A 25,759-nucleotide genomic window follows, 5' to 3' on the forward strand; every position below is an offset into this window, starting at 1 on the left:
TTGGTGTCGAAATTCGGTCATGTTCCATCCTTCTTTGACGTTCCACAGACGTTTCTTGGGCCCTTCTTCTTCTTTGAGAATCTCTTAATATCCGTTTCTTTGACAAAATACAAAGTTTTTTGGAAGGTGATTCTGCCATGTCAGTAATCGGGTTTTTAAGAAGTCAACGAATACTTTAGAACAACAATTATTATGAAAGCAAATCATGAAACTTCAATATTAAAATCTAAGTGCTTACCTGCAAACTGAAACTTTCTGAAAATAACTAACTACATTTAATAAAAACTGTTAAAATAAAGAATAGAAAAACCAAAGAGATCCAAGGTAAGTGTGATCGTTCCTTCAAAAACAATTAAATTCCTATTTTATATATTATATAGCTACAACGCTTAAGAAAAAAAACTAAAATGCTAAATACATGAAAAGAACACAAAAACAAATTAATTTTTTATGGTATCAATTTCTATATAATTTTTTATGGTATTAATTTCAATTTCTATATCGCTACAAAAATTATCGTCTTCGCTTAAGAAAAAGAAAAAATAGAGAGTGGAAAGAAGAAAAACTTATTATAACAATTATGAACAGCGACAAATATATCAAAGCGAAGCGTTCTATTTACGTATCGAATATGTTGCCATATTTTTAATACAAAAGTTAAACTTTTCTCCACTTTGATAAATGTAAACTAATGCGAACCTTACAATTAAATTAGTAATTCCTTCGTATATTATTGGTTTAAGTTGTCGAAAATTAATATTTCAATTGTAAGGTTCGCATTAGCATGCATTTATAAGAGTGCTTTTTCTTACAAAATGACTGATAACTAAAAAACTAATCCAAATTTTTGAAAGAGAAAAAAAATACTTCTTCATTATGTCAAAACACAATTATGTGCCGAGTTTCGTGCCTGGGCGAGGCTTCTGGGGCGATATATTGTGATTACAGACACACACACAGCCGCGTTTATTATTATGTATAGATTAAAAGAAAATTAGTAAAAAGTAAAATATACACAAAAATATGCACTGTATAAAAAAATAAAAGAGGTGTTTAGAGAACTACAAGAAATGTTACTGCCACCCTTTCTTTCAATAAGCAATAAAACACTCTTCCCACCATTCTTTTTCTTCACAGTGTTAACTGATAAGGATGATTCTCCCTCAACATCACACATGTAGTCATTAGATACCCCAAAAATAGCCGCCTTAGTTTACGTTATGGGAAAATGGTCTTAGCATTTTAAAATTATCTTTATTGTATTTACGGCCCTGGGCTCTTTTGTCCTCTTTTTTAAAATGTCAAATATCAACAGACCTCTACTTATTCATAAATTGTCTCAAACTGGCAATTGTCTAGAATTTCTAGAGGGGATTTCTTTTAGGGATTTCAATAGGGGGAGATTCTTGTAGACATCTTCTATTTATTTATTTTTTTATTTTTATTTTTTTGGTGGTGGTTTTGTGAAGAAAATTTCTGTGATATACAATCATTCTAAATCTTTTATTACGTATAAGCGCTCATGTGTTATTCCATCATTATTTAAACTAGGCACTTCCAGTTTAAAATTTTGATAAATATAAATAATTCTGTTTACTTTTATATTTCTTTCATTTATTGTTTTAACTTAAATTATTAGTTGTTATTTTTTTAAATAAAGTTTATATAAAGTTTTTGTAATAAAGTTTATCGTTTGATTACAAGAAGTCATTAAATAAATTCTGGGGAGGTAAGCAAATGTTTATACTAAATCACTTAATACATTTATAATTGTATGTTTATATACTGCAAGAATTGTTTTATAGTTTGCATATTAAATTTATTTCTATAGTACATTAGTTCATGGTTTTACTGTTCATTGTGCACGAATTTATTTTGAATGCACGGAGTTTCTTCTTATTTTATATTTATAAAATCAATGTAACTTTTAAATTTTTAAAATTATAAATCAAAACTTAGAATTTTTATGACCTTTCTATAACTTTGTTTTCATTCAGAAATTTAATGTCACGTTTATGTTTATTTATAATTATAAAGAAATTTACATATAATTTAAATTTTTTTTATATAAATATTGATTATTTATGCCCTGATATAAATAATTAACATTAACTTGCATTTTAATTAATTAAAACAATGAAGAATTACTTTAAATTCAAAAGTTTCATAAAAAAATTCATATGATTTTATTACGGTCAGTAATACAAAACTAATAAAAATATTTATTTTTATGAATGGAATAATTTGTTAAACTTAATTTATTGTATGAGTGTTTAATGCTTACCTCATGTAATTTTATTTATTTTGTTTTTATCAAAATAATATGGGATTTTTAAAGTAATTATTTTGTGCTAATTAACATTTTCATAATTTGGTATTTTCAACAAATATTTTTTTCTGAATTAAAAGTATTAATTTTTAAGATTTTAATACTGAAACTATAAATACTACCGGCAGAGGAAGGAAAATAGGAGTTCTGTGTTGTCTTTTTTATTTCTTCGTGTACATTTATATGAAGTTTTTATGGTTACCAAAATGGATCATGCGATCCATGAAAACAAAAATATCTCATCTTGTCTGTTCCTTTGCTTGGAAATAATGAAAAGGTAAATACATTAAATAATGCATGTGTTAAATGTGCATAAAAATTATTCCCATCAGAATTATTATAATTTATCATTTCTTCAAAATATGAATACTAGTTCTGTCACTCAACTGAATAATTTTATTATCCTTTTTGAACACAACAATTTCGATTTTTAAAACTATATAAGTTGAACCGGAACAAGATGAGAAAATAGCTAAACTTAAAACTGCCTTAATATTCTTGAATTTCTAACTTTTTTTCTTTTGCAATTTAGGGTTTTATACATATTTTTATTTTAATCATGATAATCTCTACTGTAACCAATATTAAAGATAGTTTTTCTAGTATTATTTTTAATGTTGTATCTTTCATCTCAGAAATTCAGATCAATTCAAATTCATAGTAAAGAAGAAAAAAAAATTATTTTTTTCTTTAGCGAAGCGTTTTATGACCTTTTTGTTATATTTCTTTAAAAATTCAACTACAATTTAAAATGTTAAAATATGTCCCAAAAAATTTATCTCATTCGTGATTGTTTTATCACGTTGATTACATGACATAATATTACGCATTAATAAATTTCATGTCATTCTCATCAAAAACTTTAATAGACAAAATGTTCTTTTCAAAATAAAACTATATTTTTAAGAAGCTGTACATATTGGATTTAAGTAACTTTACTTTTACTTCAATGGATTATTTAAAGAAATTATGCTTATTTTTCAATTGAGACTTTTGAAAAAGGGGACATACGTGATACATAAAAATGATACGTGATACATGATTACTTCATATATTTTTAATACTTTATATGCTTTAATTTTTACATATTTTTAATTATTTAATATATAGTATTGTTATAAATAATGTATCAATCAACAGTTTCTCAGGGGCAAAATCTTTTAATTAGTTAAAAATATAAACAAAATTTCAAGTATTTTAATTTAACAGAATCTTTAAAGCAATACCTAGTCGAAAAAGCATTGTTTGATATTATTACATTGCCATAAGTGTGTTTTAGAGAACTTAAGAACAATTTTGAAACTATTTCATCCTTTACTGCACATTTTCCATGTCCACACACCTACAATGAATTGGATTTTTTCATAAAATATGTATATATAAACCTCTATTCGTTCTTCATTAACTTGTACATCCCGACAAAAAAAATTTTTTAAATAAATGAATAAATAAAACTATACCAAAAATATTGGTTCGGGAAAAAAATCTAACTTTTCTAACATTACTAATCTCAGATTTGAAATCCCCTTATCCGAATTCGGTAAGATCAAGCACTCTTATAAATGCAGCAAAAAATTTGGTCCCCAGTGTTATTCTTCTATTTTAAAAAAATGCATAGTGGAGGAGTTAAGAACCGTAATCATTTTCCTAAATACTATGAAGTGTTTAAATTAATCCTCATGTATTAAAATTTTTTAAAAATATTTATAATTTCATTTGAAAAAATATTTCATTACTTTTAATTGTGGTTTAACGGGCCCATTGAGTAGGCTGTTAAATTCATATACTTACTTATGAGGTGTTTTTTACTATATCTTTTCTTCAAATGTTTATTTTTCATCCACCGTCAAAACAATTGGGAGGGCATACCTAATTATTAATTAATATCAATTTGTTTAGTTTTAGTCGTTTCTATGATACAATTCATTTTATAATCATAGAATAAATTTGCAGCATTTGTTGTTGCTGCACTAGAGCTGCACAATGGGCTATTGGTGACGGTCTGGGAAACATCCCGGAGGATGATCTGAAGACATGCCATCACAATTTTGATCCTCTGCGGAGGGGAGGGCACCCCTGCTTCGGTAGCCCGACGACTTGCGCGCGAAGTCGAGCACTTTACGGTAGCACAGTTTAACGAGAACCAATACCGCACACCCTCGGTCCGTACGCAGACTGATCCAAGTGGTCACCCACCCGCACACTGACCGCAGCCAGTGATGCTTGACTTCAGTGATCTGCTGGGAACCGTGTCTTAATGATCAGTCCACTGCGGGACTGCAGTATTTCATACATTATATAGTAATCAAACATAGAATACAAAAATATGAAAGGTTCAAAAGTTAAAAAATAAAATTGATGAAATTTTGTTTTTAAATAATGCTATTTTATAAAAAATTTATTAGAAAAAGAAGAAATAATCATTTAATCAAAAAATGGAAAGTAAAAATAGTAATTATCAAAAAATAAAATATTCATTTGTCAAAATTTTGTTATCATGCACTATTTTGCGGTTTCTGCCTATATAGCAAAAATTTGACTAACTGATCTGTTTTTTTTTTGCTTTTTTTTAGTATGCTAATTGAAATAAATAGTATTTTTAATTAGAAAATATTTAGCTACTTTAGACTAACAAGCCTAGCTCTCAAGACTCTGGCTTGAACAAGGCTCGAACTCCCTTTAACTTTTTGCTCTTGAACTCTCTTTATCATCGCAATAGCACTAATATTTATTGAAGAAAAAGCTTCTATCTGTTCTTTTCATGATCAGTTAATCTCTTTATCTTTGGCAATTTTCACAAAGAGCACCAAAACTTCAAAAAAATAAAAAAAAATACATAGCAAATATGGCTGGCAAATTTGCAAATAGAAGTGTTGTTTTTACGATCTTCGTAGTAGCCTAAATATTACTAGTGGCCATAGTTGCTTAAATATAAAGTTTTTACTCAGGCTAAAATACTAATTTTGAGCACAAAAATTTTTTCTGAAAATTAGGTGATTACAAATGTTATATGCAACTCCTTTCTGCTCTGCCAGTCGCGATAGTTTTCGAGACTGACTGTCATTCGCAAGGTCCTTACGCGATGATTCTGGAATCTTAGACGTTCTGTCGTCTTAGAGACAATTCGAGAATTTTGGAGATGTGGTGAAAAATTATATAAAAGGGGGAATGGAGTACAATGTAAGTTTTTCTGTTGCACAGAAATCTGATACTTCCGTTGAAGAATACGTTTCTAGCATAACAAAATCTGATGGATGTGAAAGTGGCCCTCAAAGTGTTACTTCCCATCCCTATGACATTGGACTTTTTTCAGAAGATATTACATGCGAGAAGATATTACATTATGTTCTTAAACTTAAAAAATCAAATCAAAATTTAACTAAACAAAGTTGTCTAAATAAAAAGTCAAAACTGTCTAGCTGTCTAAATTAGGGAAATAATAGTGCTTTATTACATACTCGAATTTCTTTTAGTAGCTTCAGAAAATTATGAACACCCCCCTTGAAAAAATTCTGCGTATTCCACTGTATGCAACATTATTTCTTAATAATAAGCTTCAAGAATTAAATAAAAGGGATTTAAATTGTATTTTTCGATTTTCTTCAATGCTTTCACTAGTCTGAAAATTTCCACTCAGGCGGCACTTTATGCTGCATTCCATTAGACATACTACAATTGATAAGTAATTTTCTGCGCACTTAATAGTATTTTTTCATAGAATTGTTTTCAGGATGTTTCGTAAAGACTAGTACTCTTTGGATAAATTTCTGGAATTCTTGTCATAAATTAAGTATTAAAAAAAAGGATCACAAATTAACACTTAAGGGGAGAAAAAGAAAACCAAAACATGATCAATCATCAATTGAGAAGGTGAGATTAAAAATGCATGCTTAGTTGCCGAAAAAAACATAGTGGAATTGAAAGACACATATTTGAGACACTTCAAACTAAATTCGGCAATCAAACTGGTTTTAAAGTTTTAGTTCCGTTTATCTTAATAGTGATTCTTACTACTTTCTTATCGCTCTTAAATGGTAGTTTGTGATTTCTAATTTGTATATTTTTTTAAACTTAATTCGTGAAGATGATTCTAAAATTATATATGAGGACGTAGACTAATGAACACTCTACATCATAGAATCAAGATGTTTCAATTTTCATAATTATATATTGAATGTTAGTAAAAGATATTGATTTGATTGTGAAATATAAAAATATAATTTTCTTTTGTTTGATATCATGTTGTTGTCACACATTAAGATATATATATATAAATATATATACATAATAAGGGCAAGGGTAATGGAAATATTTTTCTCAAGAAACTTGAAAATAACAGTCTTAAGTATGGTCTCCCCCCCCCCAATAAATTTTATCTGACGACGCCAATGCCAGACCTCATGTAAGTTGGAAATCCCTGGTCTATACGATAAAAGAAATTATTTTTATTTTAATATAAATAAACTAACTACTTGAAATTCTAATGTTTTTAAAAACTGTATGTTATTGTTAATAGATTTGTTAAAAAACTTCTTAGTTAATTTATATAATTTTTAATGTGTGCAAATCCGTGGCTAAAATTATGTGAACAGGCAATTCATATTTCCTTCTCTCTCTCTCTTTTCTGTTTTTTTTTCTTAAATAAAAGTTAAATTCTAAAATTATTAATTTTCTAAAATTATTAATATTACGGTATTGCTTAATTAAGTAACAAAAGTTGCTTCACTAAAAATACTATATCTCACAAACTGTCAGTCCGACAGCTGTCAAATTTATACATGCGTCTTTCGAAGGTTAGAACTAACTAAAAATCATATGTTTTTAATAATAGTAGCCCCATCTTTGTGTCAGCCTACGAACTTTTCAGCCCAACTGTTATGTGTCTTAAACTATTAAAAATGAAAGGAGAAAAATTCTCAGACAAATACAAAACATAAACTTCAGCAAAATTACAAAGCAATCCAAATAAATTATAAAATTTATCGAGAAATTATTATCCTTATTTAACCAGCCAGCACGCGCGCCGGGTCCAAGAGACCCCGTCGCCCCAAACTCAAACCGTAGAAATACCCCCTTTTCTTCAAAATGGACCAAGTCCGCAGTAGCTGCCTTCAAGGTCAACTTCTTTCCGCCGAATGAAATTTCTTCATTCCACTATTCACTATTGTTGTTATTTTTCGATAATAGGGTCTGACAGACCCGGCGCGCCTGTTCGTGTGACTAGTTTTAGGAAGATATTTCAGTGAGATCGTTTATGTGGAGTGAGTATTATAAAAAATAATATCTCGCTATTTGTGTTACGATGAGGAAATGAAGCGATTGCAAACATTATTGGCGGAAGTTTCAACTGATGAAGAATCAATAAATGAAGATGAAGAAATTATAAGTGAAAACGAGCAAAATGATAATTTTAGTGAGCATCAATCGTCTTTGGAGGAAGAATTAGAGTCCGATGATAGTACAGGCACCGGAGAGAACGAATATTTCGTAGGAAAAGACAAAATTACGAAGTGGAAAAAAAATGCCATATCAACAAAATGTGCGAACCCCGGCTGTCAACATAATAACTAGATTGCCAGGAAATGTCGGAGAAACCAAAAATCTATTGTCTCCTATTGAATCGTGGAAACTTTTGATAAATGAAGAGATGCTAAACAAAGTAGTGGATTTTACGAATATTTACATGGATACGATTGCTGACAATTTTCAAAGAGCGGGATGCAAGAAAAATGACTCTGAATGAAATTAGAGCACTTATTGGACTATTGTATTTTTGTGGAGTGCATAAATCTTCCCATGTAAATGTCCTTAATCTTTGGGCAACAGATGGAATTGGACTTGATATATTTCACAGCACTATGTCGTACAAACGATTTCTATTTCTATTAAGATGCTTGAGGTTTGATGATGTAAGAGATAGACAGGAAAGAAGAAAACTTGATAAACTTGCACCTATGAGAGATTGCTTTAAAACATTTATTGCAAACTGTCAAAAATTCTATTATGTCGGAGAATATGTAACGATAGACGAAAAACTTGAACCATTTAGAGGAAGATGTTCTTTTAGGCAATACATCCCAAACAAACCGGCAAAATACGGGATTAAAATATACGCCCTGGTAGATTCCAGAACATTCTATACTTGGAACTTGGAAATATCTGCCGGGACTCAGCCAAAAGGTCCAGATGAAGTCAGTAATTCTCCCAACGATATCGTTAAGAGATTGACACAAAAACTCAATAATTCTGGGCGAAATGTAACAACAGATAACTGGTATACAAGTTTTAGTTTGGCACAGGATTTATTGAAGAAAAAAATCACCATGGGTGGAACTGTAAAAAAAAAATAAACAGGAGTTACCGATCGAATTTGTTACTGGAAAACAAAAAGTAGTACATTCCTCATTATTTGGATTCCAGAAAAATATGACATTAGTGCAGTGTTTTCACTACAGCGCGAGAACGCGAGAATCTCGCATATTTTTTTCTTTTCTCGCCTTAAAAAATGATTACCGCGAGAAATTCGCGCATTCTATAAACCAATTTCAAAATTCGCGAATTTCTCGCATTTTGAAAAAAAATTCTCATTGCGCCAATTAGAATAAAATCCGTTTTACTTTTCTTCCTGGATCTTTCATTATTTTCAACATCTGCCCCATTATCTAGCCTCCCTGCTACCAGTATTGTTCAGAATCTTTAAGAACTACAGAACACCATTCCTCCGAACCTCTTTCAGAACGCATTTCTCTGCAACCACGTGTTTACTGTAGGTAAGGTTTCTTCATGTAAGACGTTCAAATTTTTTGCGCATTAATGCAAGATGGACAAATACCTTGTAAAGGCAATATCTTCTACTCCGAAACGGACTAATGAAAATGAAACAAATGTGGGTAGAAGCGATCAAAACGAAACAAGTACGCATTTGAGTTACCTAATGAGAATAGCTGATGAAAAAGTAGATATAGAACATTTTCCATATGATGATGCAGCAAAAATATTCAATGCTTTAAAAATTAGAAGATATTAAAAATGTATTATAATTAAAGAAATGATTTTTTTCATGTCTCTTTATGTTTTTGTTTTTTAATTTTTAGAAATTTCACTTAACTTTTTAAAATCTCACCCTGTTTTTGAGAAAGGGTGAGAAATTCTCACCCATTTTTTCTCTACGATGAAAACACTGCATTAGTGTCATATGTTCCTAAGAAGAATAAGTGTGTTAACCTGTTATCAACAATGCACAATGATGGAACAATAGATATTTCCAATGGTGACGCAAAAAAGTCAGAAATTATTACTTTTCATAATATCACAAAAGGCGCAGTACATGTCGTCGATGAAATGTCCGCATCATATTCTACTGCAAGAATAAGCAAGAGATGGTCTACGGTTGTATTTTTTTCAATTTTGAACACAGCAACAATAAATGCAAGAGTCTTATTGCTGTCAACGAAAAATCCGCCCACTGCATATAAAAATAGAAGAGCCTTCTTGAAAGAAATTGCCATGGCTCTTATAAAAGAGCATATTCAAGAACGGAGGGTTCAACCATCCATACCCAAAAAGCTGAAAGAAAAACTGCAACATTTTTCTGCGGAAGACGTAGAGCCGTCACAAAAGAAACAAAAGTACAATACCAAAAAAAGGTGCTACATTTGTTCCTCCTCAAAAGACAGGAAAACCATAACACGTTGTGGCAAATGCCAGAAGAATGTATGCAATGAACATTCAATTACAATGTGTGATGTATGTGCTTAAAATGTAAGTTTTTTTTTTTTATTAAAATATAAATTTCTCATACAAACCTTAGAAACATATTGTCTCCATGTTTATCTATTTAATTTTATTATTTAAGAACAAATGCTATCAATTCATTGTCCTAAAACAGTTAAAAAGTAAGAAAGGGCCCATTGGACCCACCACGCTTGCTCGCGTAATATTGTGAGCGCGCCTTCTGCCGGGTTAAAGAAAATTAGAACTTCTCGGACGGCGAATGTAAGATTGAAAACGATACGCGAAAACAAAAATTTTCTTTGATGCAACCTAAAACGAGTTTGATTTTTCTTTTATCATTTTTTATAATTAATTATTATTTTTTATATTTATGACTTTTAATTATATTAGTATAAGTTTTAATCATTTTATTAATTCTGTATTATGACTTGATAAATTGCCTACGTTTTTAGAAATTATATTTTTCTCAGAATTTTTATAATTATATTTTTTCATATATTTACAGCTCAATATACTTAGCAGTTCCAGCGCCGATTATTAATTATATTAATTCTACACACATAAATAAAAATTTATATTCTTCTTGGTGTTCTAATTTGAAACGAATTAATTGTAAGATATAAATTAATCCCCATTATCTTGCAAACACCTATTAATTACTTACATTTTTAGTTAATGCAAATAAATAGTTAGAATGTTTATTCTGGATATTTCACAATGAAACTACGAATAGGTTTAAAAACAAAAGACAGGGAACCCAGAATCACTTTTCGAAACTAATGCTTACAATGTTCAGCTTTGCTTAGGGAGGGATGGGATAGTTTAACTGACCCTCTATCAAATATCACTGTGCCAATTCACTCCTCCCTCAAAGCGACGTCCCCAAAGTGTGAGACTTACAAATGATTTTGCCAATTCGGGTTTTTTATCTGGGTATGGCGTCCTCTTAAACATGCACCATTTCTGACAGCTTCCATTGCTTTTGCAATGTTTTCTTCACTAACTTCTGGTTCAGTGTTCTTTTTTTTATATGTTCCCAACATTTTTATAAACTGTAGGAAGGTAAGATAACAGGATTAAGAATTTTATTAAATATAATGTTACACGGTAAGCTTATCAATTTTCTTAGAATTAAATTATTATCATTCTAAATAAAATTTTCTTGAATATTTTTATAAAATTATAAAATAATTATTTTATTGACGCTTTTAATGAATTCTTTGTAAATAAATTCTATTTTCAACAACAATGCAAGAAACTGAATCTTGATTTTAAGCTTTTAAAAAAAATTTCATATAATTGAAATTTTTTTTACAAACATGCTTCCTTGAACACATTCACATGTTTTTCAAAAAATTTAGAATAATGCCTTGCAGAAAAAGTTGAGTATTTTAAATGTAACAACCATAATTAATGGGCTTCTTGCAGATTAATGACTTCTGCAAGATTACTTAACAAAAAAATAATAAACCTGGGGCACCTTTCAACACTATTGTGCCCCCTAAGCTCTGTTGAAATCTGCCCCTGGTACAGACATTTTGGTTAAAGTATTATCAACCACTTTAGAAAAAGACTTTTTACTAATAAATAATACAGTTAGAAGCAGAATTAAATAAACTAGCAGATGAATAAATATCATTTACCTTATTAAAAAATTACTGGTAGATAAACAGTTTTATAATCAAAACTGTCTTTTTACTTTCGGAATGTTAAAACATGCCACAGAGTAACACAACAGTGGTAAAAAGAAAGTGCTTAAAACTAAATGTCAACAGTTATGCATAGTTAAAGCTTATTGTCTGGCATATTGGCAAATCATTAAGCAATATTAGAAGGCAGAAATTCTAGTTGTTGAAAGGTGTCCCATGATGAAATGTACCCCCCTCTCCCCTACTACTATTTAGTTAATTATAGGTGCTGTGATATTAGGTACTTAATGTACTTAGCTAGGTGTATAACAATTTTTAAAAAAATCAAAATTACTAAAATTCTGCAATTCAGGATTATCCTATATGAAAGTTTGCATTTTTTTTTTTTTTTGACATATTGAATTTAATGTTTTGTATTTCATTTAAGAAGATTTCTATATCACGATCAGTGGCAGAATTATCACAATATCTTGATAACTTAGGGGTAACAGCTTGCAAGAAAGTAAAAAAAAAAAAAAACTCAGAAAAGACAGTTTTTTTTAAAAAAAACTTCCTGTCAAAAATCAATTTGGCGACTTGGCAATTGTAGTTTGGCATGGCAAATCACGATACAGTAATAAATTTCTTTCAACCAAAAACATATGTTTAAAGCAAATGTAGTTCAAGGAATTATCTAAAAAATTAAAATTGAGGATAAATAGAAATAGGTTTATAAATTAAAAGTATAGGTTCATAACGAATGAACATTAAAATTATTTATACATAGAAGGGAATTAAAGTATAATTTCTCTTCAGATATATTATGAGTGTCATCAGATATTTATGAAGGATCCTATTTTATAAGCACAACACATTATCTTACTGCAGTTTTCTATGGAGCAACTAGATAAATTAACCATAAAAAAGTTTTATTACAGTCTCTGAAAGCCAAATTATTTCATACAGCAGCTCCCATCGCAAATTAGTTTTGCAATCCTAATAAATGTCAAAAAGTGATTAATCAATTTTATAACAATAAAATATTGACAAGAACGCAATTGAAAAAATTACGATTTCAACGAAGTCATAAATCTGAAACAGTCAAAACAAAATAAATTAAATGAGATAATCGAAAGAGTAAATAAAAAATGGCCTTTTAATTTAAACTGGCAATCTTTACCTTGAAAACATTTTTTGTAGCTATATGCCGCAAAACTGTCCATACTACTGCTAAAAATAAGACAAATAAAATGTCACAAGTTGTAAAATTATAATAACGCCATGTGAGTTCTATTGGTTGAGGTTCTCTTTGGTCTATAAAGGTTTCACGATATGTATTATATATAAACTCTCGTATGCCTTTAATTAATTCAAAGTAGGATGGAAAATTCTCCCAGTCTGAACTAGTAGCAGCCATGACAGTTCACGTCAAAGTTTATCATAAAAAGGAAAGATACAAAACACTGGATATTAATCAACACTATTATATCGCATGTTTTTACAGAAAAGTGACTCATCCGCCATCTACATTCCCAAAAAAAGGGCCGGTACAACTCGGCACCAAAACAGGGTTGCCAGACTGTGAAATTAAAAAATACTACAACTTTGTCTGAAAAAAATACTAATGTAGTTGCCTTTTACAGTAGTTATTTGGAAGTTTAAATAATATTAAAAGGATAAAATACTATTTAAAAGTAGGTACTTTATTTACGTCGCACTAGAGCTGCACAATGGGCTATTAGCGACGGTCTGGAAAACATCCCTGAGGATGATAGGAAGACATACAATCGCGATTTTGATTTTCGGCAGAGGGTATGGCTCCCTTGCTTTGGTAGCTCGGCAGCCTGAGCGCGAAGTCGAGCACTTTACGGTAGAACAGTTTCACGAGGATCATTACCACGCACCCTTGGTCCCTACGCAGGCTGATCAAAGTGGTCCGCCTGCGCAGCCAGTGTAGTGTTGCCAGATTGGGCTACTTTTAAAAGTGCCCGCTACTGAAAATCAAATTTGGGCTACTCATTATTTTCGAACGCCACAAATCTTAAAAATGGGCAACATAAAATATTTTTCTATTTAACAAAATTTTTATTTTCCCATAATAAAATGATTCTGAAAAGCCTGCAGTTTTTTTACCTTTTTTTTAAACCCATTCTTTTTAGTTTCGGATTCTTCATTTGTTTTGTTGACTCGTGAAGTCGCGAAGATATGTATTGGCAATCGAAATGGGCTGCAGGTGGCGTAGAGCAGAACTCTCTTCCTATGGCAACACTTCACATGCTTTCCCCATTAGCGTGTGGAAAGTCATAGAGGAAGGAAGTACGTTAGTTTCTCTCTCGATTTTCATATAGATTAAAATCTTTTAATTTGGAAAACTATATGGAACTGAAAACTACATTAAACATAGTTCTAAGGAAAAGTATCATGGAAATTTTAAAAAATATTTTTATTAAATAAAAAGGAAAAATATTAAGAAAAGGGAAAATAGCGTAGTACATTCCTATACAACTGAAAAGAGGAGGAGAAGGAAGGGAGAAGGGCTGAAAGCATGAAACCGGTCTCTCCCCAGATGGCGTATTCGAGTGTTGCGATCGCCAATGGAAAAATGCACGGCGAGTATGATGGGGAAAAAATCTTTAGCTCTAACCATCATATATGTCATGTATTTTATCTTCAGTGTAAATGCGCCTTGCAGCGACTCAACTCAGCTCAACGTTTTGTTAACCCGCGCTAGTCAGTTGTTGTTCAGCCTTAAACGTAACTAGATGTAAACCTCACCTTCTCCCTAATAAAATATGATTTACCTTGATTCTTGTATATAATAATTTGGCGACGAGGATGGGATTTGTCCAAGATTTGGATGGAACTATTGCCTACTTTGATGATATATCATCCAAGGAAAAGATAAACAAGATTGCCAGCAACGTTTAATTAAAGTATTAGAAAAGTTCCTAGAACATAATTTGCATCTTAACCTTAACAAATGTAGATTTTTCGAGGAAAAAGTTCAGTATTTGGGACATGTTATCAGTTCTGCTGGACTACACAAATCACCTGATAAAATTCAAGCCATATCCGAAACACCTCGACCAAACTCCGTTGATGATGTTCGTAAATTCATTGGACTTGTCATGTATTATTCTAAGTTCATTCCAGATGCTTCCAGCCTACTTCATCCACTAAACAAACTCTTATGCAAAAGCGCACGTTTCCGATGGACTGCAGAATGTGAATCTGCATTCATAAAAGCAAAATCAATTATAACCAGTGACCAGATTCTCCCATACAGCCACAAATATCCACAACACATCTTAGAGATATCTCTTGGATAAAAAAACTGGATATTGCCATATCCATCAGAGATCCCCGAGACGTCTGAATATCCATGAAATATCCAACAGAAATCCAGGGGTCGCATCTGTGCGATGTCTAGCAGATATTTGGATATTGATGTCTGCTGCATATCCAAGAGACATCCGACAGATATCTTTGACCTACCACAGTCATCCAAGGGATGTCCTAAGTTAAACATTGATATCTCTCACACATCGTTCAGGTGTCTGTTATATTTAGTTTCTGGATATCCCAAGGATATTCTTTTAGATATCTCAGAGACAACCCTGAATGTCTGAGAGAGATATTTCATTTTTGTTTACTAAAGTATTTAAAAAATGCTTATTTACTAAATTTGTATTATTTATTATTAAACGATACAAATTTTTAATTGAGAATTTCTCATTAAATTGATTTATCTTGTATTATGAGTATATTTAGATTGTATATCACGTAAGTTTTGAGAATATTAATTGCAAAATGTAAGGATATATGTAAAATACTCATAATATCCGATTCACTTTATTTGACAAATTATTTCAGAATTCTAATTTGAAATATTTGTATACTTGAAATTATTTTTTGCTTTGATTGCTACCTTAAGAAATTTGTTAAAGTAGTAAATTTTATAATATACCAAATTTAGTAAAATTTTATTAAAATACATTTTTTTCCAAGGTGTTTGTAATATTCAGAAAGAGTGTTTTAAATTAGAAACGTAATTACAATTACGGCATAAAAAATTTTATTGGAAGAAAAGAACTGGTTGTAGTATTTGAAAAATGAAGGTTGAAGGAATAATATGAAAATATTTCAAGATTCTGAATTTTTTCAATTAGGAAAAAAAAAATTGTAAAACATAAATGATTCATTTTCTAAAATTAAAAAAAAAAATTAAATTAACTTTAAGAAAAGTTTAAATTATTATTATGAGTTTTAATTTAAATTAGAAAAAAAGGAAAATTTCTGAAACTGAAATTTTTTTACATTTTCATGCTTATTGAAAAAATGTTAAATAAATAAGGGTATAAATCGAAACAATCATATATAAATAGTTTATTTACAAAAAAATAGTTTATTCACAAGAAAATAGTTTATTTACTAAAAAGTAAAATTTACAATTTAAAATTTTTTAATGAAGAAACATTTCTTGCTTTTTGCATGCCGTTTTTCATACATTTTTCAATTTCATGGTCTGTTGCTATGTCTTGGATCGAAGGATTTCTCCTCACAGCACCTAAAAATAGAGCAATGGCATAGCATACGTTTTAGAAATGATTGAAATTAAATATTTATTAATGACATTCAAGAAAACTACCTATTCTTTCCTTAACAGATTTTTTTACCCCTCAATTCTCCATCAGAAATTTTTTTTCTCATAAAAATAGTCAAAATTTTAAATTTTGTTTCGGTAGTTTAGTTTGTTTACAGAAATGAGTTAAAGTAAAAAATGTGTATAAAAGTTAAATGTGACTTTTTAAAATAGCATTTACTCTCAATAAATGTTAACTTTTTAATTGCATACAGAATGATATGATGCACTATTTTGCCACTATAAAGTACACATTAATTTTTTTAATAATCTGGTTAAAAGCAATAAGCTAAAACTAATTTGATTGATAAAAATAGAAGGAATTATAGAGAAGTCTACCAGAAAGAGCATAAAAATCCTTTTAATTTATGCTAAGAAGAAGAAAAAAAAAATTCTAAAATTTGTGCTGGTGAAAATTGAAAGACCAGGGCTAATTTATTGGCATATTAGTTTAAACATTTTTGTTGTAACCTTTCTCCATATTTTTGCTTCTTAAAATTACCCAATCGTACTTTATCATTTAAGGATACAGTAAAAATATTTATACAGCATGCATAATCAAATTTTTCAACAAAAAATGAGCACTCAAAAAATATTTTTTATCACTTTCCAAAAAAATACAAACACATTTTTGAAAACTTAAACTAGTTTCGGTTAAATATTGCAAAGAAAATCGTGAATATCACGTTTTTTTATGTTTTTGTAATTTACGATAACAATCGCCACACAAAAAAATTTCTTTTTAAAAGATAGAAAATTAAGCACTTTTTTCAAACCCACAATAAAATAAAAACACCTTAAATATCTTTTAAAATATGAAAATAAAAAATAAGCACCTTTAAGCATTTTTTAAAAATGCTAGGCACCCTGTTATGTTAGAAAACGAAGATAGATTTCATCACATTTAATTACATACCTTGCTTGCTTATATATATTAGATAATTATGTTTCAAATTTAAAAAGTTAAATTTTTTTCTTCTACAAATGCCATGAGTCAGACAATGAACAAAATAATTAAAAAAATTTTTGTGAATTGATGCATTGTAAATAAGGGCACATTATTTGAGTGATAGCTCATATGCTTTTGTAATTATGGTTAAATACTAACTCATAAAAAATTTTACTTAAGGAATACAGTTTTTTCTTAAGAAAACAAATAGTAAAAAGTGACAGCTATTTTTTTTCTTAATTTTATGATTTTTTTTCTTCTTTTCACTTATTTTATAAATGTATAATTTTTTATGAAATATGTGTGCATACCTACACATATATATATTTCTTTTTTATCACATTAAAATCAACTCATAAATAAAAATGTTTTATACTTCTTATGTCATTTTGATTTATTTAATCAAATCGGTAAACATATGAAATAAATGAAAATTTTGTTGGGAAAGATTTGTAAAATATACTATTTTTAACTTCCAAATTATTTTGTTGAGAGATGGGAGTTTTAACAGTGTCTAGTATTGGGTCTGGTAACAGGTTTAGATAATATGAATAGGCTTTAACTTTCCAAAATTGGTTAAGAACAATTGTATCAGATTGAATGAATGTATATTCAAACTTAACATCTAGATCTGGGCTAGATCCAGTGGTGCACTGTAAAATTCTGAGTTAAAAAACTTCATAACAATAACAATATTGAACACTCAAGGTAACACAGGAAAAAACCAAAGGGGAAAAAAAAGTAAGAAAAGAGCAAGGAAGTAAATAATAAAATAGTGAAGTATACAGCACTCTGAGATTGTACCTGAGAAGAACAAATTAGTAATTAAATAACAAAAATTATACAAAGTTCATCACATCCTATTTAATTATATACAAACATTGTGTCTTAACTGGTGTATACATACCAGTTGAAATTGCATTTGGACAACAACAAAAAATTTCTTTTAGTAAAAAGTTATTAAAATATTCACCCAAAAGTTTTGCTTCATGGCAAATTCAATCTGGAGAAGGTTTAGTTAGCTTCATAAGAAGTTTCATTACTTCATACGCTTTTAAAGGAGGACACACACAACCTTTTGTTGACGACCAGGTCACTGGCACAACTGCAACCTCATCAGTCAATAGAAACTTAACAATTGAAAAATTGTTCGGCATTATCTATATAAAGCAAAATTAAAAATACTTTTGAACACATATTTCAGATATATACATGAATACAGCAATTACAATATCAAAAAAATGAAAATAAAGAAATTCTAAGTTAATGTTTTTTTTAAATTAAAAGCTATATATACAATGATAATCCATTGCATTCAAGCAATCATGCCCGTGCATGGAAACATTGTTTTAGATGCACTTGGTCATTATCCATATAATGCAAAATTAAACATACTTTTGAACATTTACATATTTCAGATATATACATGAATAAAGCAATTGCAATATTATAAAAAATGAAAATAACAAAATTCTAAGTTAGACATTTTTTAAATTAAAAGCTATATATACAATGATAATTCCTAACACTCAAGCAATCATTTCAGTATGTGTGGAAATATTGCTTAAGAAATATGATTTTTTTTAAAACATGCAAATTGCACAAAGATAATATAATGACCACCCCTGTGGCAGAATTTTTTCAAGCTATTTGCAACAAAACTGTCTGGCACTAATATCTTTCTGTAAGATAACTTCAATATAACAAACATATATGTTAGTAATTTAAAAATAACAAAAAAGCTGTGTTTCCAAAAAAACTATAATTTTTTTAATTAAACATGTAATAATTTTTTATTCTAATATTATGGGTGTTATTTACGCATTTTGTTGGAGGGAGAGGATGTCACACAAATTATTTTCTTCTTCGCATTTTGTAAATAATCATCAAAATTTTAAAAAATAATGTAATCCATTATATAAGTAGAAAAAAACGAAGATTAACGATGAAATAATGCGAATTGGACTCATCAAAAATGGGTTACTCAAATGCGTAATAAATAATTTTAATACCGCATAAAAATATCTGATATAAAAACTATTGAGAAATCAATAGCAGTCAACAATTAGACAGAATCATTGCCTTAAAAGTAAATACTCAAATGCAAGATTCGAATTTTCTATATAGTGTGAAATAAATAGAGATATTTATAAAACCAGGTGAAAATCAATATCAATAACTGCCGAAAATATAATAGAAACTTTAAATGGATTTACGATACTACTGGTGCAAATTAAGCGTGTCAAAAAGTGATTATCTAAATGCATGGTTCAAATATTATGTGTAAATTTCTGTAGAAAAGAAAACTAAATTTTTTTACTTTTTGAAAGAAAAATCTTTCTGCAAGAACCGTAACATTCTGTGACAATGTCGCTGCGATTCTGCCATGGGGATGACCACAATAATAAAATATTATTAACAATTTCAGCAGCCAATATTACATATACAATATATACAAATAAAATAATGATGTATTAATATCATCAGCCTGACAAATGGCTAATGTATTCAAAATTAAAAATTTGGCTCAGCAATTTGTAAGTGGGTAAACAAAATAGAAGAATCGTATATATTTATATATATTGAACAGAATTCAACGCTAATATTAAAGGAATGATTTTGTGAGGAAAACAGGAAATGAAATCTTTAAAGAAAATTTTTCAAACAGTAACTCTTCATATTGTAAGCCATAACAATTCATCAAAGTCTGACTTATATCCAAGTTCATACATTTCAGAGATATGAAAAATGCATATAGGAGAAATAAAAATGACAATATAACCAATAAGAAGAAAACAAATATTTCAATAATAAAAAACTCTTACTTACTTCAACAATAAATGATTTTTATATCAAGGTTGTAAAAGAAGACGCTCGCTAACAATAAATTCTGCAGTTTCGTATTTGGTATCAGGTTTCTATTTTTGTTGAGTACGGTTAGAATTATAATTATCTAAGAATATTTAAAAATTCAAAATTCTGTTTTAATTCAGAAAAAAAAATCTGCATCAGAAAAAGAAAATTATATCAGAGTTTGGAATTGTAAATAAAAGAATATCAATATCCAAAAACTGAAATCTCTGAGATGTCGAAAACTGGATCTGCGTCAGCTATTGAGTACGATTTGAAACATCTCTTAGACATTCTACAGACATCCAGTGATCCATGTCTTAAACTTATCTATATTAAATATCCAAAAGATATCCAAAATGTCCATATCTAGAACTTAGATATGCCTGGATATCTCTATAATAACCAAATTACCACATCCCCCAGATATCCAAAAATGATATCCCAGAGATGTCTAAAATATCTAACTCATGGACTTAGATGTGTTTAGATATCTGTAAGAAGTCTGGAACATATCCGAATATCCACTGGATATTTGGATAAGTAACAGACGTGTTTGGATATCCCTGGGATAGCGGTGGCTGTGTGGGCTAGTACCTTTCAATCCAGTTCTTCCAGTAACATTAGCTACGGATGCCAGCCCTTTTGGACTTTCAGGAGTTCTTTCACACACTATGCCAAACGGTATAGAGCGTCCTATCGCTTTTGCTTCCAGAAGTCTCACAGTTGCCGAGAAAAATTACAGTCAATTAGATCGTGAAGCTACAGCTGTGGTTTGGGCTTGCAGAAAATTTTACGATTATATTTTTGGCAGAAAATTTTCCTTGATTCTCGATAACAGAGCCATTTGCGCTATCTTCCATCCAGAGAAAAGCCTCCCAGTTATGACTGCTTCAAGAATTCTTCGATATGCTCAATTTCTTTCGAGTTTCGATTACACAATTATACATAGAAAATCTGAAAAGCATACAAATGCTGATTACCTTTCAAGAAATCCTCTTCCACTACCAGTTAATTACGTCAACTGTACTGATGAATCACAAGCACTCCAGCAATTTATCATAAATTACATTTCAACTGAAACAATTACAGCAAAACAAATTCAAACAGAAACAGAGCTTGATTCTGATCTTAGAAAAATAAAATACGATATTGTTATTGGAAACAAGTTTGATCCCAGTATAACCATTCAAGATGGAATCCTATTTAGCGGAAATCGAGTAATCATTCCCAAATCTCTTCAACCTGAAATGCTCAAGCAACTACATTCTACACACATAGGAATTGTGAAAATGAAAGCTCTATCTCGAAACTACTGCTATTGGAAAAACATTGACACCGATATTGAAAACATGGTTAAGAGTTGCCGTGAATGCTGTGATGTGAGAAAAAATCCAGTGAAAGCACCTCTTCACATATGGGAAACACCGGAGAAAAATTGGCAACGCGTGCACATCGACTATGCCGGACCCTTCATGGAGCATCAATTTTTAATTGTTGTGGATTCACTTTCAAAATGGCCTGAAATTTTTGCTATGAAGACATAACGCAATTTATTATTTAGAAGAAATTTTTAGTCGTCATGGATTACCTGAAATTTTAGTTTCTGATAATGCCGCATTTTTTAAGTCAGCAGAATTCCAACATTTTTGTAAGCCAAATGGTATTAAACAGCGTCTTATTGCTCCTGGCTATCCAGCTACAAATGGCCAAGCAGAGCGCTTTGTCCAGATATTAAAAACGAAACTAAAATGCATGAAGTATCATCCAGGTTCCCTCCATAGTAAATTATGCAAACTACTTTTCCGATACAGAATAACACCACTTAACAATGGAAAAACTCCGTCAGAAATGTTATTTGGTAGAAACTTAAGATGTGAATTCGACTTAATCAAACCAACTAAAGGACAAAAACATAATGCCTTGCAGCCGGAATTTAACAAAAATTTCAAGTTAGGAGAAAGAGTACAGTCTCGCAACTATACATCATCTGCTAAATGGAAGTATGGAACTGTTGTTGAAAAACTTGGACGACTTCACTATCTCATTGAATTAGACGACGGTTATTGATCAAGCGTCATTTTAACCAATCGAGAGCTTGTCAAGTTGAAAAATCAATAACTCCTTCTTTAAAATTTTCTATGCCCAGGACAGTACACTTTTCTCTTCCAGTATCCAGGTCTACATCCACCATACCCTCCTCTCGTCTAGTATCCAGCTCTACACCCGCCATACCCTCCTCTCTTCCAGTAACCAGCTCTGCACCCATCATACCCTCCTCTCTTCCAGTATCCAGCTCTACACCCATCATACCCTCCTCTCTTCCAGTATCCAGCTCTACATCCACCATACCCTCCTCTCTTCCAGTATCTAGTCCTGTAACCCAGAGAAATCCAATGCAATTAAGGAGATCAACTCGGGAAAAAGGACCAGTCATCAGATTAAATCTCTAATTATACGGTATTGACTCTTAAATTTTAATAATTCATAATTAACCTTTTATTTAAGCGCCAGAGAATTGTCATGTATTTTATCTTCAGTGTAAATGCGCCTTGCAGCGACTCAACTCAACTCAACCTTTTGTTAACCCACGCTAGTCAGTTGTTGTTCAGCCTTAAACGTAACTAGATGTAAACCTCACCTTCTCCCTAATAAAATATGATTTACCTTGATTCTTGTATAATATATATATATATATATATATATATATATATATATATATATATATATATATATATATATATATATATATATATATATATATATATATATATATATATATATATATATTCGAGAATGGTTTGTATCTAATTTTTTTTCATTTTTTGGACAGATTTAACGTATATTTTAAATATATCTTTATTTAATCGTATTCGGATCCAAATTAGACATAGAAACATAATAAATCAAAAATAATATTCACGCACGTTGCAACAAGTCATATTAAACTCTAATACTTATGCATGCCCTTAAAAGAAGAGCATCAAATATATTTGCAAGTATGTGAATAAAGGCAATGATATAGCAGTATTTTGAGTTGAAAATACCAATGTGACTGCTCTTCCAGTGAATAACAACGACGAAATAACGCTGTACCAAATAGGCCGGTACATCAGCTCCAATGAAGCTGTTTGGCGTATCTTTGGTTTCCCAATTAATGAACGGGATCCAACCGTTATTCATTTAGCCGTCCGTCTTAAAAACGGTCAGAGCGTATATTTCACGAATGAGACAGCGATTGACCGAGCTATAAATCCACCAAAAACTACACTCACCGAATTTTTTGAATTGGGTAATCGTACGGATGCTTTTGGCGTCTTTGCACGGACATTACTCTACTCAGAAGTACCACCCTATTTCACATGGGTTCAAAAAACTGGACACCCCACAAGCAAGGCACACCGGTTGATGCATGTCCCGGTTTATTCAAATCAAACGCCTTGGGACAGTCAATCCAAGGCAGACTGAGTGCTTTTATGTTTGACTGTTGTTGGTTAATTACACCGGCTCATTGTCATTTCAAGATATATGTAAAGTCGATGGAAATCAGCATCCAACGTATAAAGATGCATGCTTTGCACTCGGCTTGCTGGAAGACGACAACCAGTGGGAATGTATGTTTGCTGAAGCAGCATTGAACTGTACTGCAAAGCAAAATCGTCTACTATTTGCTATAATATTAGCTACATGATTCCCAGCCCGTATAGAAACGTTATGAGAATATCACAAAGATTCGATGACTGATGATATACGGTATCAATATCGCACACGTTGCAACGATCTAATGATAGTATTCAGCGATGCTATGTACAATGAAGCACTGATTGTTATTGAGGATCTTTGCATTATTATTGCCAAATTGCCACTCAGTCATTTCGGTATGCTTTCTCCAAATCGAAGTGCATCTGATTTATTAAACACTGACATGAATCGTGAACTTCAATACAATACGATAAAAATGGCAGCGATTGTTACTCGCAATGTTCCACTAATGAATGAGAAACAAAGGAGCATTTATGACCGCATTATGCTCGCAGTTTTAGCAGGACAGTGTGGATTTTTTTCCTGATGCACCAGGTGGAACTGGCAAAACATTAATTACTTCGCTAATTCTCGGTGAAATACGATCAAATAATGGCATCGCGTTGGCCGTTGCATCATCTGGCATTGCGGCAATTTTATTGGACGGAGGCAGAACAGCTCATTCAGTATTTAAGCTGCCACTAAATATTTAAAACAACCCAGATGCAGTGTGCAACATAAAATATATTTCTTCTATGGCCACAGTGTTAAAACACAGTAAAATTATCATCTGGGATGATTGCACTATGGAACACAAAAATCGCTTGAGGCGTTGAACAGGACATTGAAAGATATAAAAAAATAATGACAAATTATTTGGCGGCCCTCTGTTACTCTTTTCAGGTGATTTCAGACAAACACTTCACGTCATTCCGCGTTTAATGTACGCTGATGAGATCCATGCTTTCTTGAGATCATCTCCACTTTGGAGTAATGTTGAAAAAGTTCTACAAAAAGTAAATATGCGCGTCCAAATGCTTTAAGATCCATCTGCTGAAACATTCTCAAAACAATTGTTAGATATCGGCGATGGAAAGGTTACTAAGGATGAGACTGGATGCTTAAATTACCGGACGATTTCTGCACAATCATTGATTCACAAGATGCTGTCATTAGCCTAATATTTCCCGATGTACACACGCAATGCATTCATCATGAGTGGCTGGCAGAAAGGGTGATTTTAGCAGCAAAAAATGTGGACGTCAACGAATTGAATCTGTAGATGCAACAGTTATTGCCAGGTAACTTGGTGACATGCAAATCCGTTGATGCAGTTTGCGATCCCATTGAAGCTGCAAATTTTCCAACAGAGTTTTTAAACTCTTTGGATTTACCTGGCATATTACCGCATAATTTAGTACTCAAAGTTGGATCTCCGGTTATTTTGCTTCGTAATTTGGACCCACCTTGGCTGTGCAACGGCACGCGATTAGTCATTAAAAAATTAATGAACAACGTCATTGAAGTCATTATTTTAAATGACAAATTCCGGGATGAAAGTATATTACTTCCACGAATCCTTATTATGTGTCAATCCCTATTATGCCTATTATGCCCCCACAGATGTGCCAATTCAATTTAAACGCATTCAGTTCCACATTAGATTGGCATTCGCAATGATAAGGCTAAACAATGTCTGTTTGCGTCTTAGATTTGAACACACCATGCTTCTCGCACAGATACGTGGCATACTGTCGAGTGGGCAAACCATCCAGTTTATTTGTGTTAGCTAAAGATGGAATGACAAAAAATATTGTACACTCCATTGCACTAAGAGATTAATATTGTTGACTAATATTTTCAGAATTCGTTGTATATATAATTTATAAGAAAAAGTTGCAATAAATTTTAAAAAAATTATTTGGTGTGTTGTTACTTTCACATTCCGTCATCGTTCACAGCGCTCCATGCCTCTTCCACTCATATACCACATACGCACACATTTACAATAAATAAGATATATTTTCATACTCTAGAAATAATTATTATGGCAAAACATCGTTTGATCGTTTGCCGGGTCAGCTATATATATATATATATATATA

At 30.8% G+C, this 25,759-nt stretch overlaps 1 protein-coding gene and 1 long non-coding RNA gene across 6 annotated transcripts in view; both read right to left on the reverse strand.

Annotated features, from left to right (window-relative positions):
• LOC107455157 (ceramide synthase 1) overlaps positions 1 to 13,267 on the reverse strand; it is a 104,441-nt gene extending 91,174 nt beyond the window's left edge. For 3 of the 5 annotated variants that reach the window (XR_011636738.2, XM_016072626.4, XM_016072627.4), the window contains exon 1: positions 12,872 to 13,267. Coding sequence is in view for 4 of the 5 variants with exons in the window: in XM_016072626.4 (XP_015928112.2) it covers positions 12,872 to 13,108 (237 nt within the window). In the remaining variant the exon portion in view is untranslated. The remainder of the gene's footprint in view (positions 1 to 12,871) is intronic. The other 2 variants (XM_087165322.1, XM_087165321.1) reach the window with 2 other exon arrangements.
• Positions 13,268 to 16,061: 2,794 nt separating this feature from the next.
• Positions 16,062 to 20,721, reverse strand: LOC147807454 (uncharacterized). The gene is made up of 3 exons (XR_015434493.1): positions 20,112 to 20,721; positions 18,256 to 18,442; positions 16,062 to 16,258 (listed from the first exon to the last, which is right to left on the reverse strand). It is a non-coding gene; the product is annotated as an uncharacterized LOC147807454 (long non-coding RNA).
• Positions 20,722 to 25,759: the final 5,038 nt, after the last annotated feature.

This window comes from Parasteatoda tepidariorum, chromosome 6 (assembly GCF_982258835.1).
Source record: "Parasteatoda tepidariorum strain Cologne lab strain chromosome 6, Ptep-v5.0, whole genome shotgun sequence".
NCBI lineage: Eukaryota > Metazoa > Arthropoda > Arachnida > Araneae > Theridiidae > Parasteatoda > Parasteatoda tepidariorum.